A 15522-nucleotide genomic window follows, 5' to 3' on the forward strand; every position below is an offset into this window, starting at 1 on the left:
TTCTCTAATGAATATAGATGCAAAAATCCTCAATAAAATTCTAGCAAATCGCATCCAACAACACATTAAAAGAATTATACATCATGACCAAGTAGGATTCATCCCAGGTATGCAAGGATGGTTCAACATAAGAAAATCAATTAATGTAATACACCATATCAACAAATCAAAGCAGAAAAATCACATGATCATCTCAATTGATGCAGAGAAGGCATTCGACAAGATTCAACATCCTTTCCTGTTGAAAACACTTCAAAAGATAGGAATACAAGGGAACTTCCTTAAAATGATAGAGGGAATATATGAAAAACCCACAGCTAATATCATCCTCAATGGGGAAAAATTGAAAACTTTCCCCCTAAGATCAGGAACAAGACAAGGATGTCCACTATCACCACTATTATTCAACATTGTGTTGGAGGTTCTAGCCAGAGCAATTAGACAAGAAAAAGAAATACAAGGCATCAAAATTGGAAAGGAAGAAGTAAAACTATCACTGTTTGCAGACGATATGATACTATACGTCGAAAACCCGGAAAAATCCACAACAAAACTACTAGAGCTAATAAATGAGTACAGCAAAGTAGCAGGTTACAAGATCAACATTCAAAAATCTGTAGCATTTCTATACACTAGTAAGGAACAAGCTGAGGGGGAAATCAAGAAACGAATCCCATTTACAATTGCAACTAAAAGAATAAAATACCTAGGAATAAATTTAACTAAAGAGACAAAAAACCTATATAAAGAAAACTACAAAAAACTGCTAAAAGAAATCACAGAAGACCTAAATAGATGGAAGGGCATACCGTGTTCATGGATTGGAAGACTAAATATAGTTAAGATGTCAATCCTACCTAAATTGATTTACAGATTCAATGCAATACCAATCAAAATCCCAACAACTTATTTTTCAGAAATAGAAAAACCAATAAGCAAATTTATCTGGAAGGGCAGGGTGCCCCGAATTGCTAAAAACATCTTGAGGAAAAAAAACGAAGCTGGAGGTCTCGCGCTGCCTGACTTTAAGGCATATTATGAAGCCACAGTGGTCAAAACAGCATGGTATTGGCATAAAGATAGATATATCGACCAATGGAATCGAATAGAGTGCTCACATATAGACCCTCTCATCTATGGACATTTGATCTTTGATAAGGCAGTCAAGCCAACTCACCTGGGACAGAGCAGTCTCTTCAATAAATGGTGCCTAGAGAACTGGATATCCATATGCAAAAGAATGAAAGAAGACCCATCTCTCACACCCTATACAAAAGTTAACTCAAAATGGATCAAAGATCTAAACATTAGGTCTAAGACCATAAAACAGTTAGAGGAAAATGTAGGGAGATATCTTATGGATCTTACAACTGGAGGCGGTTTTATGGACCTTAAACCTAAAGCAAGAGCACTGAAGAAGGAAATAAATAAATGGGAACTCCTCAAAATTAAACACTTTTGTGCATCAAAGAACTTCATCAAGAAAGTAGAAAGACAGCCTGCACAATGGGAGACAATATTTGGAAATGATATATCAGATAAAGGTCTAGTATCCAGAATTTATAAAGAGATTGTTCATCTCAACAACAAAAAGACAGCCAACCCAATTACAAAATGGGAAAAAGACTTGAACAGACACCTCTCAGAAGAGGAAATACGGATGGCCAAGAGGCACATGAAGAGATGCTCAATGTCCCTGGTCATTAGAGAAATGCAAATCAAAACCACAATGAGATATCATCTCACACCCACCAGAATGGCCATTATCAACAAAACAGAAAATGACAAGTGCTGGAGAGGATGCGGAGAAAGAGGCACACTTATCCACTGTTGGTGGGAATGTCAAAGGGTGCAACCACTGTGGAAGGCAGTTTGGCGGTTCCTCAAAAAGCTGAATATAGAATTGCCATACGACCCAGCAATACCATTTGTGCTGGTTTGAAAGGAAGTATGCCCCCTAAGAAAAGCCATGTTTTAATATGGATCCCATTTCTTAAAGGTAGAATAGTCTCTATTCAATGCTGTGTATTTGGGACTGTGATGGGATCATCTCCCTGGTTGATGAGATTTAGTTAAGAACGGTTGTTAAACTGGATTAGGGGATGACATGTCTCCACCCATCTGAGTGGGTCTTGATTAGTTTCTGAAGTCCTATAAAAGAGGAAACATTTTGGAGAATGAGAGACTCAGAGAGGGCAGAGAATGCTGCAACACTACAAAGCAGAGAGTCCACCAGCCAGCGACCTTTGGAGTTGAAGAAGGGAAATGCCTCCCGGGGAGCTTCATGAAACCAGAAGCCAGGAGAGTAAGCTAGCAGATGACGCCGTGTCTACCATGTGCCCTTCCAGCCGAGAGAGAAGCCCTGACTGCGTTCGCCATGTGCCTTTCCAGATGAGAGAGAAACCCTGAACTTCATCGGCCTTCTTGAACCAAGGTATCTTTCCCCGGATGCCTTTGATTGGACATTTCTATAGACTTGTTTTAATTGGGACATTTTCTCGGCCTTAGATCTGTAAACTAGCAACTCATTAAATTCCCCTTTTTAAAAGCCATTCCGTTTCTGGTATATTGCATTCTGGCAGCTAGCAAACTAGAACACCATTGCTAGGTATCTACTCAAAGGACTTAAGGGCAAAGACACAAACGGACATTTGCACACCAATGTTTATAGCAGCATTATTTACAATTGCAAAGAGATGGAAACAGCCAAAATCTCCATCAACAGAAGAGTGGCTAAACAAACTGTGGTATATACATACGATGGAATATTATGCAGCTTTAAGACAAGATAAACTTATGAACCATGTAATAACATGGATGGACCTAGAGAATATTATGCTGAGTGAATCCAGCCAAAAACTAAAGGACAAATACTGTATGGTCCCACTGATGTGAACGGACATTCGAGAATAAACTTGAAATATGTCATTGGTAACAGAGTTCAGGAGGAGTTAGAAACAGGGTAAGACAGTGGGTAATTAAGCTGAAGGGATACAGACTGTGCAACAGGACTAGATACAAAAACTCAAAAATGGACAGCACAATAATACCTAATTGTAAATTAATCATGTTAAAACACTGAATGAAGCTGCATCTGAGCTATAGGTTTTTGTTTTGTTTTGTGTTGTTTTGTTTTGATTTTACTATTATTACTTTTATTTTTTTCTCTATATTAACATTCTATATCTTTTTCGGTTATGTTGCTAGTTCTTCTAAACCAATGCAAATGTACTAAGAAATGATGATCATGCAGCTATGTGATGATGTTAAGAATTAATGATTGCATGTGTAGAATGGTATGATCTCTAAATGTTGGGTTAATTTCTTTTTTTCCGTTAATTAAAAAAAAAAAAAAAAAAAAAGAGAAGGGATAATTGGAGATGAAGGGATACAGACTGTACAACGGGACTGGATATAAAAACTCAGAAATGGACAGCACAATACTACCCAATTGTAATGCAATTATGTTAAAACACTGAATGAAGCTGCATGTGAGGTATAGGTTTTTTGTTTTTGTTTTTTTTGTTTTTTTTTTTCTTTCTATTATTGTTTTAATTCTTATTCTGTTGTCTTTTTATTTCTTTTTCTAAATCGATGCAAATGTACTAAGAAATGATGAACATGCAACTACGTGATGTTATTAAGAATTACTGATTGTACATGTAGATTGGAATGATTTCTAATTGTTTTGTTAATTCTTTTTTTAATTAATAAAAAAAAAAAAAAGAAAAAAAAAAAAATCCTAGCAAATCGTATCCAACAACACATTAAAAGAATTATACATCATGACCAAGTAGGATTCATCCCAGGTATGCAAGGATGGTTCAACATAGGAAAATCAATTAATGTAATACACCATATCAACAAATCAAAGCAGAAAAATCACATGATCATCTCAATTGATGCAGAGAAGGCATTTGACAAGATTCAACATCCTTTCCTGTTGAAAACACTTCAAAAGATAGGAATACAAGGGAACTTCCTTAAAATGATAGAGGGAATATATGAAAAACCCACAGCTAATATCATCCTCAATGGGGAAAAATTGAAAACTTTCCCCCTAAGATCAGGAACAAGACAAGGATGTCCACTATCACCACTATTATTCAACATTGTGTTGGAGGTTCTATCCAGAGCAATTTGACAAGAAAAAGAAATACAAGGCATCAAAATTGGAAAGGAAGAAGTAAAACTATCACTGTTTGCAGACAATATGATACTATACGTCGAAAACCCGGAAAAATCCACAACAAAACTACTAGAGCTAATAAATGAGTACAGCAAAGTAGCCGGTTACAAGATCAACATTCAAAAATCTGTAGCATTTCTATAACTAGCAATGAACAAGCTGAGGGGGAAATCAAGAAACGAATCCCATTTACAATCGCAACTAAAAGAATAAAATACCTAGGAATAAATTTAACTAAAGAGACAAAAAAACCTATATAAAGAAAACTACAAAAAACTGCTAAAAGAAATCACAGAAGACCTAAATAGATGGAAGGGCATACCGTGTTCATGGATTGGAAGACTAAATATAGTTAAGATGTCAATCCTACCTAAATTGATCTACAGATTCAATGCAATACCAATCAAAATCCCAACAACTTATTTTTCAGAAATAGAAAAACCAATAAGCAAATTTATCTGGAAGGGCAGGGTGCCCCGAATTGCTAAAAACATCTTGAGGAAAAAAAACGAAGCTGGAGGTCTTGCGCTGCCTGACTTTAAGGCATATTATGAAACCACAGTGGTCAAAACAGCATGGTACTGGCATAAAGATAGATATATCGACCAATGGAATCGAATAGAGTGCTCACATATAGACCCTCTCATCTATGGACATTTGATCTTTGATAAGGCAGTCAAGCAACTCATCTGGGACAGAACAGTCTCTTCAATAAATGGTGCTTAGAGAACTGGATATCCATATGCAAAAGAATGAAAGAAGACCCATATCTCACACCCTATACAAAAGTTAACTCAAAATGGATCAAAGATCTAAACATTAGGTCTAAGACCATAAAACAGTTAGAGGAAAATGTTGGGCGATATCTTATGAATCTTACAACTGGAGGCGGTTTTATGGACCTTAAACCTAAAGCAAGAGCACTGAAGAAGGAAATAAATAAATGGGAACTCCTCAAAATTAAACACTTTTGTGCATCAAAGAACTTCATCAAGAAAGTAGAAAGACAGCCTACATAATGGGAGATAATATTTGGAAATGACATATCAGATAAAGGTCTAGTATCCAGAATTTATAAAGAGATTGTTCAACTCAACAACAAAAAGACAGCCAACCCAATTACAAAATGGGAAAAAGACTTGAACAGACACCTCTCAGAAGAGGAAATACGGATGGCCAAGAGGCACATGAAGAGATGCTCAATGTCCCTGGCCATTAGAGAAATGCAAATCAAAACCACAATGAGATATCATCTCACACCCACCAGAATGGCCATTATCAACAAAACAGAAAATGACAAGTGCTGGAGAGGATGCGGAGAAAGAGGCACACATATCCACTGTTGGTGGGAATGTCAAATGGTGCAACCACTGTGGAAGGCAGTTTGGTGGTTCCTCAAAAAGCTGAATATAGAATTGCCATACGACCCAGCAATACCATTGCTGGGAATCTACTCAAAGGAATTAAGGGCAAAGACACAAACGGACATTTGCACACCAATGTTTGTAGCAGCGTTATTTACAATTGCAAAGAGATGGAAACAGCCAAAATGTCCATCAACAGAAGAATGGCTAAACAAACTGTGGTATATACATACGATGGAATATTATGCAGCTTTAAGACAAGATAAACTTATGAAGCATGTAATAACATGGATGGACCTAGAAAACATTATGCTGAGTGAGTCTAGCCAAAAACTAAAGGACAAATACTGTATGGTCCCACTGATGTGAACGGACATTCGAGAATAAATTTGGAATATGACATTGGTAACAGAGTCCAGCAGGAGGTAGAAACAGGGTAAGATGATGGGCAATTGGAGCTGAAGGGGTACAGACTGTGCAACAGGACTAGATACAAAAACTCAAAAATGGACAGCACAATAATACCTAATTGTAAAGTAATCATGTTAAAACACTGAATGAAGCTGCATCTGAGCTATAGGTTTTTTTTTTGTTTTTTTTTACTATTATTATTACTTTTATTTCTTTTCTCTATATTAACATTCTATATCTTTTTCTGTTGTGTTGCTAGTTTCTCTAAACTGATGCAAATGTACTAAGAAACGATCATGCATCTATGTGATGATGTTAAGAATTACTGATTGCATATGTAGAATGGTATGATTTCTAAATGTTGGGTTAATTTCTTTTTTTTCTGTTAATTAATAAAAAAAAAAATCACTGAATTTGTGACCAAGAGACCAGCTCTGCAAGAAATACTAAAGGGAACACTAGAGACAGATACGAAGACAGAAGAGAGAGGTGTGGAGAAGAGTGTAGAAAGGAAGACTATGAGTAAAGATAAAAAGAAGGAAAATTAGATATGACATATAAAATTCAGAAGGTAAAATGGTAGAAGAAAGTACTACCCATGCAGTAATAACACTGAATGTTAATGGATTAAACCCTCCAATCAAAAGACATAGTCTGGCAGAATGGATTAAAAAAACAGGACCTATCTATATGCTGTCTCTACTCAAAGGACACGAGGCCAAGGACACAAATGGACATTCACACACCAATGTTTATAGCAGCATTATTAACAATTACCAAGAGATGGAAACAGCCAAAATGTCCATCAACAGACAGTTGGCTAAACAAACTGTGACATTTACATAAGATGGAATATTATGCAGCTATTAGACAGAATAAAGTTATGAAGTATGTAACAACATGAATAGACCTTAAGGACATTATGTTGAGTGTGATTAGCCAGAAACAAAAGGACAAATACTGTATGGTCTCACTGATATGAACTGATATTAGTGAATAAACTTGGAATATTTCCTTGGTAACAGAGACCATCAGGAGACAGAAATAGGGTAAGATATTGGGTAACTGGAGCTGAAGGGATACAGACTGTGCAACAGGACAGAATATAAAAACTCAGAAATGGACAGCACAATATTACCTAACTGTAATACACTTATGTTAAAACACTGAATGAAGCTGCATATGAGAATGATAGAGGGAGGAGGGCTGGGGCATAAATGAAATCACAAAGAAAGATAGACGATAAAGATTGAGATGGTGTAATCTAGGAATGCCTAGAGTGTATAATGATAGTGACTAAATGTACAAATGTAAAAAATGTTTTTGCATGAGGAAGAACAAAAGAATGTCATTACTGCAGTGTGCTGAAAATAGATGGTACTTAATATTTTAAAATTTCAACTAATTTGTGAGACTAAAGCAAAAAATGTTTATTTGGTAGAAATCTATACTTTGACTAGTGCATCCCCTAATATAACTTATGTAGATAGCTGATTGAACACCTTAAGTACATGGAACTTTGTATAGGACATGAGATTTTGTTGGTTTGTCCAGGTGATGCCCTGATGAATCCTGATCAAATCATTTGCAAAGTCCCCTTCGGGGAATGGTGAGAATGGGGGAAAACTCAACTTCCCCAAGTTGAATTCTTGATATTCTCACAAGCAGTGTGGACAACCAAAGCTATAGGCAGAGCCTTCAGTCTTGGGGTTTGTTCATATGAAACTTAACCCCACAGGGGATAGGTCAAGCCTACTTAAAATTAAGCCTAAGAGTCACCCACATGAGAACCTCTTTTGTTGCTCAGATGTGGCCTCTCTCTCCAGCCAACACAGCAACCAGACTCACCACCCTCCCCCTGTTTACGTGGGACATGACTCCCAGGGGTGCGGATCTTCCTGGCCGCGTGGGACAGAAATCCTAGAATGAGCTGAGATTCACCATCAAGAGATTGAGAAAAACTCTAGAATGAGCTGAGACCCAGCATCAAGGGATTGAGAAAACCTTCTCGACCAAAAGGGGGAAGAGTGAAATGAGACAAAGTGTCAATGGCTGAGAGATTCCAAACAGAGTCGAGAGGTTATTCTGGAGGTTATTCTTATGCATTAAGTAGATATCACCTTGTTATCCGAGATGTAATGGAGAGGCTGGAGGGAACTGCCTGAAAATGTAGAGCTGTGTTCCAGTAGCCATGTTTCTTGATGATGATTGTATAATGATATAGCTTTCACAATGTGACTGTGTGATTGTGAAAACCTTTTGTCTGATGCTCCTTTTATCTACCTTGTCAACAGATGAGAGGAATATATGGAATAAAAATAAATAATAGGGAGAACAAATGTTAAAATAGATTTAGTTTGAAATGCTAGTGATCAATGAAAGGGATCAGTAAGGGGAATGGCATGTAAAATTTTTTTTTTCTGTTATATTTTTCTGTTGTCTTTTTATTTCTTTTTCTGAATTGATGCTAATGTTCTGGGAAATGATCGTGATGATGAATATGCAACTATGTGATGATATTATGAATTGCTGAGTATATGTGTTGGGAATGTTTGTGTTTCTTGTAATTTTTTTTTAATTAATAAAAAATTTTTAAAAAGGGCGGGCCATGGTGGCTCAGCAGGCAAGAATGCTTGCCTGCCATGCCAGAGGACCTGTCCAGTGCCTGCCCATGTAAAAAAAAAAAAAAAAAAAAATTAAAAAAAAGAAAGTCTTAAACACACACACACACAAAAATCAGTAGCATTTCTGTACCCTAGAATGAACAATCTGAGATGGAAATCAAGAAAAAATTCCCTTTACAGCAGCAACTAAAAGAATTAAATATCTAGGAACAAACCTAACCAAGGATATAAAGGACTTGTAGATGGAAAATTACAAAACTTCAATTAAATTAAACTGAAGATCTAAATAAATGGAAGGACCTTTCATGCTCATGGATTGAAAGACAAAATATTGTTAAGATGTCAATTATATATTTTAAAACTTTAACTGATGTGTGAGACTGAAGCAAAAAATGTTTATTTGGAACAAAATTTTTATTTCGGTAGGTATAATCTTTTTTTTTTTCTGTTTTCGTTTTATTTCTTTTTCTATTGTCTTTTTATTTCTTTTTCTGAATGGATGTAAATGTTCTAAGAAATGATGAATATGCAATTAAGTGATGATATTGTGAATTACTGATTATATATGTTAATGTTTTATTTCATTTGTTAAATTTTTTTAATTAATAAATAAATTTAGAAACAAAAACAAAAAACAAACAAAAAATTTGGCCTAAGAGTCACCCCCAAGAGAACCTCTTTTGTTGCTGAGATGTGGCCTCTCTCTCTCTCTCAGCCAATACAACAAGGAAACTCACTGCCCTCCCCCTCTTAAGCAGGACATGATTTCCAGGAGTGCGGACCTTCTTGGCAACGTGGGACAGAAATCCTAGAATGAGCTGGGACTCAGCATCAAAACCTTCTCGACCAACAGAGGGAAGAGCGAAATGAAACAAAATAAAGTGTCAATGGCTGAGAGATTCCAAACAGAGTCGAGATGTTATCCTGGAGGTTATTCTAACACATAATATAGATATCACCTTTTTTAGTTAAGGTGTAACGGAGAGGCTGGAGGGAACTGCCTGAAAATGCAGAGCTGTGTTCCAGTAGCCATCTTTCTTGAAGATGACTGTATAATGATACAGCTTTTGCAATGTGACTGTGTGATTATGAAAACCTTGTGTCTGATGCTCCTGTTATCTACCTTATTGACAGATGAGTAAAACATATGGATTAAAAGTAAATAAATAATAAGGGGAACAAATGTTAAAATAAATTTAGTTGATTGAAATGCTAGTGACCAATGAATGGGAGGGGTAAGGGGTATAGTATGTATGAATTTTTTTCTGTTTTCTTTTTCTTTTTCTGAATTGAAGCATATGTTCTAAGAAATGATCATGATGATGATATACAACTATAAAAGAATGATGATATTTGTGAGTTAATGATTATATATGATGAATAGAATGATCATATGGTAAGAATGTGTTTGTATGTTGCTATGTTTAATAAATTTAAAAAATTAAGACACTTGTGGTCAATGAGAGGGTGAGGTAAGGGGTATGGAATGTATGAGTTTTTTCTTTTTCTAGAGTGATGCAGATGTTCTAAAAAATGATCATTGTAATGAATACACAACTATGTGATGATACTGTGATAAAATAAGGCAGAAAATAAAAATCCAGTTTGAAGCACCTTGCAGTTCAAACAAAGATACAAGAAAGTTCTTATCTTTAGTGAGAAGTCAGTTCCTCATTTAACCTTGTCAGTAAACCTAGAACAAACTTCTAATAGGCCCTTATAAAAGTATCCACTCTTGCTAGAAGGGGCTTTGAGATGCTGATTTGTACAAATACTAAAATATATATTATACACATAAGTTCAAAATGTCATCATAAACTTTGTTCTGTCACTAAGTAAACAGCACTAGAATTTATGTATTCAATACTTGAAATTTATAGGGGAAAAAGGCTCATTTCTATTAGGGTAAGTAAAATTTCCAAACAGTTTGATTTTGACTCTGATTTAGACATTTTTGAAGCAGAGTCGAGAAATACCACTGCTACTGTACTCTCAGCTGTAAAATCTACTGGTATGTCCCAGGACCTTTGACAGGAACCCAAACTGTGAAATGCGAGAGATTCCTAGTTACTATTAGCAGCCACAACAATTATAAATAAAAGTTAATCACTGTATTATAGAGAGATAATTAAAAAAAAAACTTTTACATGGTTTATTTACCATGTATTTACTACCAAAAAGCGAATCATTAACTTAGAGATAGGTTTTGAAGAAGCTTAGAGACTGTGTCCTTGAGTTTTTTTAACTGAATATATTTGACCACATTTTAAGTCACCCTGAAGCGGTTTAGCTCTTTGAGCCAGGGAAAGTCTATCTGAACTCTAAACTGAGTTTCTTCTCACGGCATTAGCTTGTGTAAGAAGTGGGTCATGGAAGAACTGTTTTTATTTAATTCTAGTTGACTATTGATCTGGAATTTTTATTGGCAATGCACACACAGATGACTCTTCCAGGGCTATTTTTAACTATATACAGACATAGCCTTAAGTGGACTGAATATAGAGGTGGTAACTGATTTTCAGTGGGGCACTATAACCGTTGTTAATGGGAAAGAATGCTGATGCTCAGACATACAGTGCTGAGCTATGAAAAAACTGAAATCTTAATCTAACAAACTTGAGGTGGACTCCTCAAAATCATGAGTGAGTGAGTCCATTTTACTGGCTGTATAGAAGAAAATTTATGTTCATGAACAATGACTGACTGAAGGTTCAAGTTAGACACAAGGAATTCTGTTTCACATTCTACTGTATATCATCATATTTGGTTCAACCCAAATTAAAAATTTAAAGGCATAAAAACAGGAAATAAACTAAATACAACCACTGATATTTAATCAATCTTGCCTCTGAGCCTAATGACATAGCCAAAGAAAATCATTATATTAACTAAAACAAGGCTTACATATAAAACTAAATAAAAATTTCCAAAGCCCAACTACATTAGAAAATAAGTGGATTCTGGTTTGATTAATGTTTTCAAAACAAGAGTCCATTCAGCTTAAAGTTTACAAGTACTTAACAGGAAATTGAAATTGTTCTACATTCCCCCCCAAAAAACCCCCTCAATCATATAAAAGTTAGAGAACCCAACTATTAACTTCCAGAAGGCTTAGGTGTTAAGATGCCTCACAGATGCTACAGTTAACTGTCTTCTTGGTATTCTCCTCTTGGTTCAGATCTTGAAAAAAACACCTCAGATTTTTCTCTTACATGACTATACCACTAACAAATTCATTTTCTAGACTACTGGGAGAGAGAAAAACACCATCTCTGGGAGTTGAGCAATTTGAAGACAGAAAAGTCGCTAAAGTTCAGCAGTTGGGAGCTGTATAAAGCAAGCTTATAATTCTGGTTATTTGTCTGGCTCTTTCATTTGAGGCAATGACAACAACAAAAAAAACAAAACAACAACAAAAAAGTAGGAGCAAATACAGAGCAAGAAATGAATTAAACCAGGGGTTCTTACCCTTTTGTGGGATCATAGATTTCTATAAGAATCTGAGGAGAGCTATGGACATCTTCCCTAGAAAAATATTCACACAATATTTTGCATTGTGGTTCTTCTGAGTATCAGGGGACTGTGGTTCCTCTGAAATCTACTTAAGGACCCAGGATTAAGAACCACTGAATTAAGCCAAATCTGGTTTACCCTGCCCTTGGCAGCAGCTGAAAACTCAAGAGAATATATGCTAGTGGGAAAAAGAAGGGGAGAAAGGAAAAAATACTGCAGATAAACGGAGTCAGGGCTGTACAAAGCAAGGCCACGAAGCAAGCCAGACAGTGCTCCCAATGTGTCCTTACCTGTCAAGGGCTGGCTGAGTTCCGCCTGCACTTTACCCTTCGCTGATCCTTCCAGAGGTAAACCTCTGTCCCCTTTGTAGAGTTTCGGTTTAAATGGAGAATCTTTCTCTTTACCTTTTGATCCTTTAGGCCGGCCAGCTTGCTTCTTCTTGGATTTGCCATCCCCCTTCACACCCAGTAGTGGATGGACTTCTGTAAATGGACAGGGAGGCACAAAAAGGAATCCATACAGCACTAGTCCCATCATCCCAACCAGAGCCCAGGCCTTGCCACCTATCAGTGAGCAAGGAATGCTGTTCTTGTGCCCCGATCCACTAATGAAAGGAGAAAAGTTGGCTTCTTTTGTTTGTTGGCTTTGTTTTTTATTCATAAAACTGTAAAATTGGCCATTAAGAGAAAAAGTTTCTTGGCTAAAGGGCACACATGGCCTATATGGTTCACAACAAGTCATATCTGCTCCCAACCAAATAGGAAGCTGAAAGATTACTGATACTGTATCAAATCAAACCAAAACAAGAATACACATACACAATGGCATGTGAGAGCAGAAGGGGCTTTGGACCTAGACAGACTCCACCTGATCCCACCACTTTCCAGGAGACTCTGGGCAAGTAACATAACCTCTCAGAAACTAAAATGTCTCCTTTGTAAAGCAGAGATAATAAACTTGCAAGGTGGAAGTAAAAATTAACCACAGTATATAAACCACAAAACAGGGCCTAGAACAGAGCTGGTACACAAGCGACAGCATCAGGGAAATGTGCAGGTGCACAACTAACCGATTCTATAGATACCTACAAGAAGTGAGAAAAAAAAAATGCCCAAGAGTAAACACACGCACACACACATACAGGTACTTGTCCCAACATATGACAATAAAGACTTTTCCATGGTCAGACTGTCAAAGTTGGGAAGAAGAAAGATTATCCAGGTTTGACTACTACCTCACCACCTAATGAAACCATGCCATGGAAAAAAGGAAGAGGAAAGAGTAGGGAGGAGGACAGGGGAGGAAAAGAGAATGATATATTAAAATGGACTCCAAGCCAGGATCCAGAAGACTGACATCTTAGGCAACATACTGAAGTACGTTTTAAAAGAAGAATGATGGCAGATGAAAAAAGACTCAAGGGAAAATTCCTTACAGGTAAAAATCAACCAAACAGGAAAGTACCACATTACTTTCTAATAGAGAGCATTAAAGTGGTGTCTGTCAGGCAACAGAGATGATGTGGCTCTTACCATCATTTGGTACTCCTTGAAGTTCTATATTGGTTGTTTTGGGTTTCTTCTTAGGTGGCTGAGACCCATCTGCTGAAGACTGCCTCTTCTTCTCAGAACTAGCCCCTTCATCCATCAAGGAGGTTTGGACTGCATCCGGTGGGGGGCCATAAGGATTTTCTTCTGGGTCTTCTACCTCAGGAGCAATGGGTAAATATAACAGAGCCTTTGAATCTTCCAGCTCTTCATCACTAGTTGGAACAGGTCAGATAAGGGATCGGAAAAAAGAGGAGATAGTTGCTTAAACCATGAACCCTTCCTTTCGGGCAGAATTACCTATATTAACCATAAGCAACAGGCATGGATCTAGAACTTTAAGAAAGTCAAGATAAATGCAAGGAAAGCAGACAATATGATCCATAAAAAATCAATAATCAAAAATAAAACACGTGGTAAAAATGAATTATTTCCATTTCTAAAAATTCTCTATTGGGAGTTAGAAGGAAAGTGAAACTAGGATAAGAAAGTAAAGACTACATGTATTTTTTTGTACATCAAAGAAGTGATCTCTTTTAACTAAAAGGTAGCTGGTATGAAGGGATAGCCAGGGTGGATTCAGCAGTATAATACCAGAGACTACAGAGCAGAACCCCGAAGCCCAGCCCCAGTGTGGGCTCACCTGCTACAGAACGCAGCAATAGGATCCACACTAGTGACATCCACTTCTTCATCCTCTGCAGCATCAGCCCCTGCAGGACAGAAACACAGAGGCGGTCTGAGAAAAAGTGCAGAACCATTTTTTACCTGTAGCTTAACGATTCTCATAAACGGAAACCCAGGAGAAACAAAGGAGGAAAACCAAATAGTTCATTTTACAAATATATGCTGAGTTTCTACCATACTAGGCACTGGGGATAGAGCAATGACCAAGAAAGCTGGCAATGTTTCTTCAGTAAAAGCTCTTTAGTCTAATAGGGGAAACAGATACAAACAGATAATTTCAATTCAATATGGCAAGTGCTACAGGAAAGGTATATTCATTGTGCTAAGAAGAAGGGAAGGAAGAACAACTTATTTTAAATGGTGAAGTATGGGAAGACTTCACAGAACACAATCCAACAATACCAATACATTCCAGAACATTTTGCAATCCCTGGTGGTCTTCCTAAAATGAAGCATGGGAGTTATCTAATAACAAAAAACTGCACTCCAACAACACTTTTCAAGCCGGAGAGAAGTACCTTTGATCCCAATTCCATGATTCCTGGCACCATCAAGTGGCCCAGCAGTCAATTATCTGCAGCACTGCATTCCTCATTGACAGTGCCAACCAGGCATACTAAGCCTTCATACACAAGAACCCCTCATACGTGTAAAAAGAGCCCTAAATTAGGCACCATAGGGATAAAAAAGCTGAATTTTTGTTCTCAAGAAGCTTCCTATCTAGTTCAGGAGATGAAAGATAAAACTAACAAAATCATTATCATCATCATCATAATTGACAATAATACCTAAATGTTTACTATAATACAGGGACTATATTAATGCTTTATATGGATTATCTCATTTATTCCCCACAACACTAGCTAGCAGGTAGGAACTATTATTATCTCTATTTTACAGATGAGGAAATTCAGGCTTAAAGTGTTTTGCCCAAGGCAGTCTGACTTTGGAACCTATCTTTATTTTATCTGACCAACAAAGTATTGACACAACACATGATACAAACTGAGCACTCAAAATGTGTGAAGGCTTTGCTAGGTGCTGCACATAAATCATCACTTAATCATCTATAATTAATCAGGAAATTACAAAGTGAAATAGTAAGAGTGGCCTGACCCCTTGTAATGCCCATGTAAGACCTTAATTAATCCCTTATAAATTAAGACTTCTCAAAACAGTACTTATCA

The 15522-nt window shown here is 36.7% G+C and overlaps 1 protein-coding gene across 2 annotated transcripts in view; it reads right to left on the reverse strand.

The window, feature by feature from the left end:
• The window catches only part of RBBP5 (RB binding protein 5, histone lysine methyltransferase complex subunit), a 56395-nt gene that overhangs the window by 11153 nt on the left and 29720 nt on the right, over window positions 1-15522 (reverse strand). The window contains exons 11-13 of one of the 2 annotated variants that reach the window (XM_077157534.1): window positions 14292-14361; window positions 13634-13863; window positions 12506-12583 (exon numbers count right to left, since the gene is read on the reverse strand). In XM_077157534.1, coding sequence (XP_077013649.1) covers window positions 12506-12583; window positions 13634-13863; window positions 14292-14361 — 378 coding nt within the window. Of the gene's footprint in view, window positions 1-12391; window positions 12584-13633; window positions 13864-14291; window positions 14362-15522 lie in introns of both variants that reach the window. The other variant, XM_077157533.1, reaches the window with a different exon arrangement.

The sequence above is a fragment of the Tamandua tetradactyla genome, chromosome 4 (assembly GCF_023851605.1).
Source record: "Tamandua tetradactyla isolate mTamTet1 chromosome 4, mTamTet1.pri, whole genome shotgun sequence".
Taxonomy (NCBI): domain Eukaryota; kingdom Metazoa; phylum Chordata; class Mammalia; order Pilosa; family Myrmecophagidae; genus Tamandua; species Tamandua tetradactyla.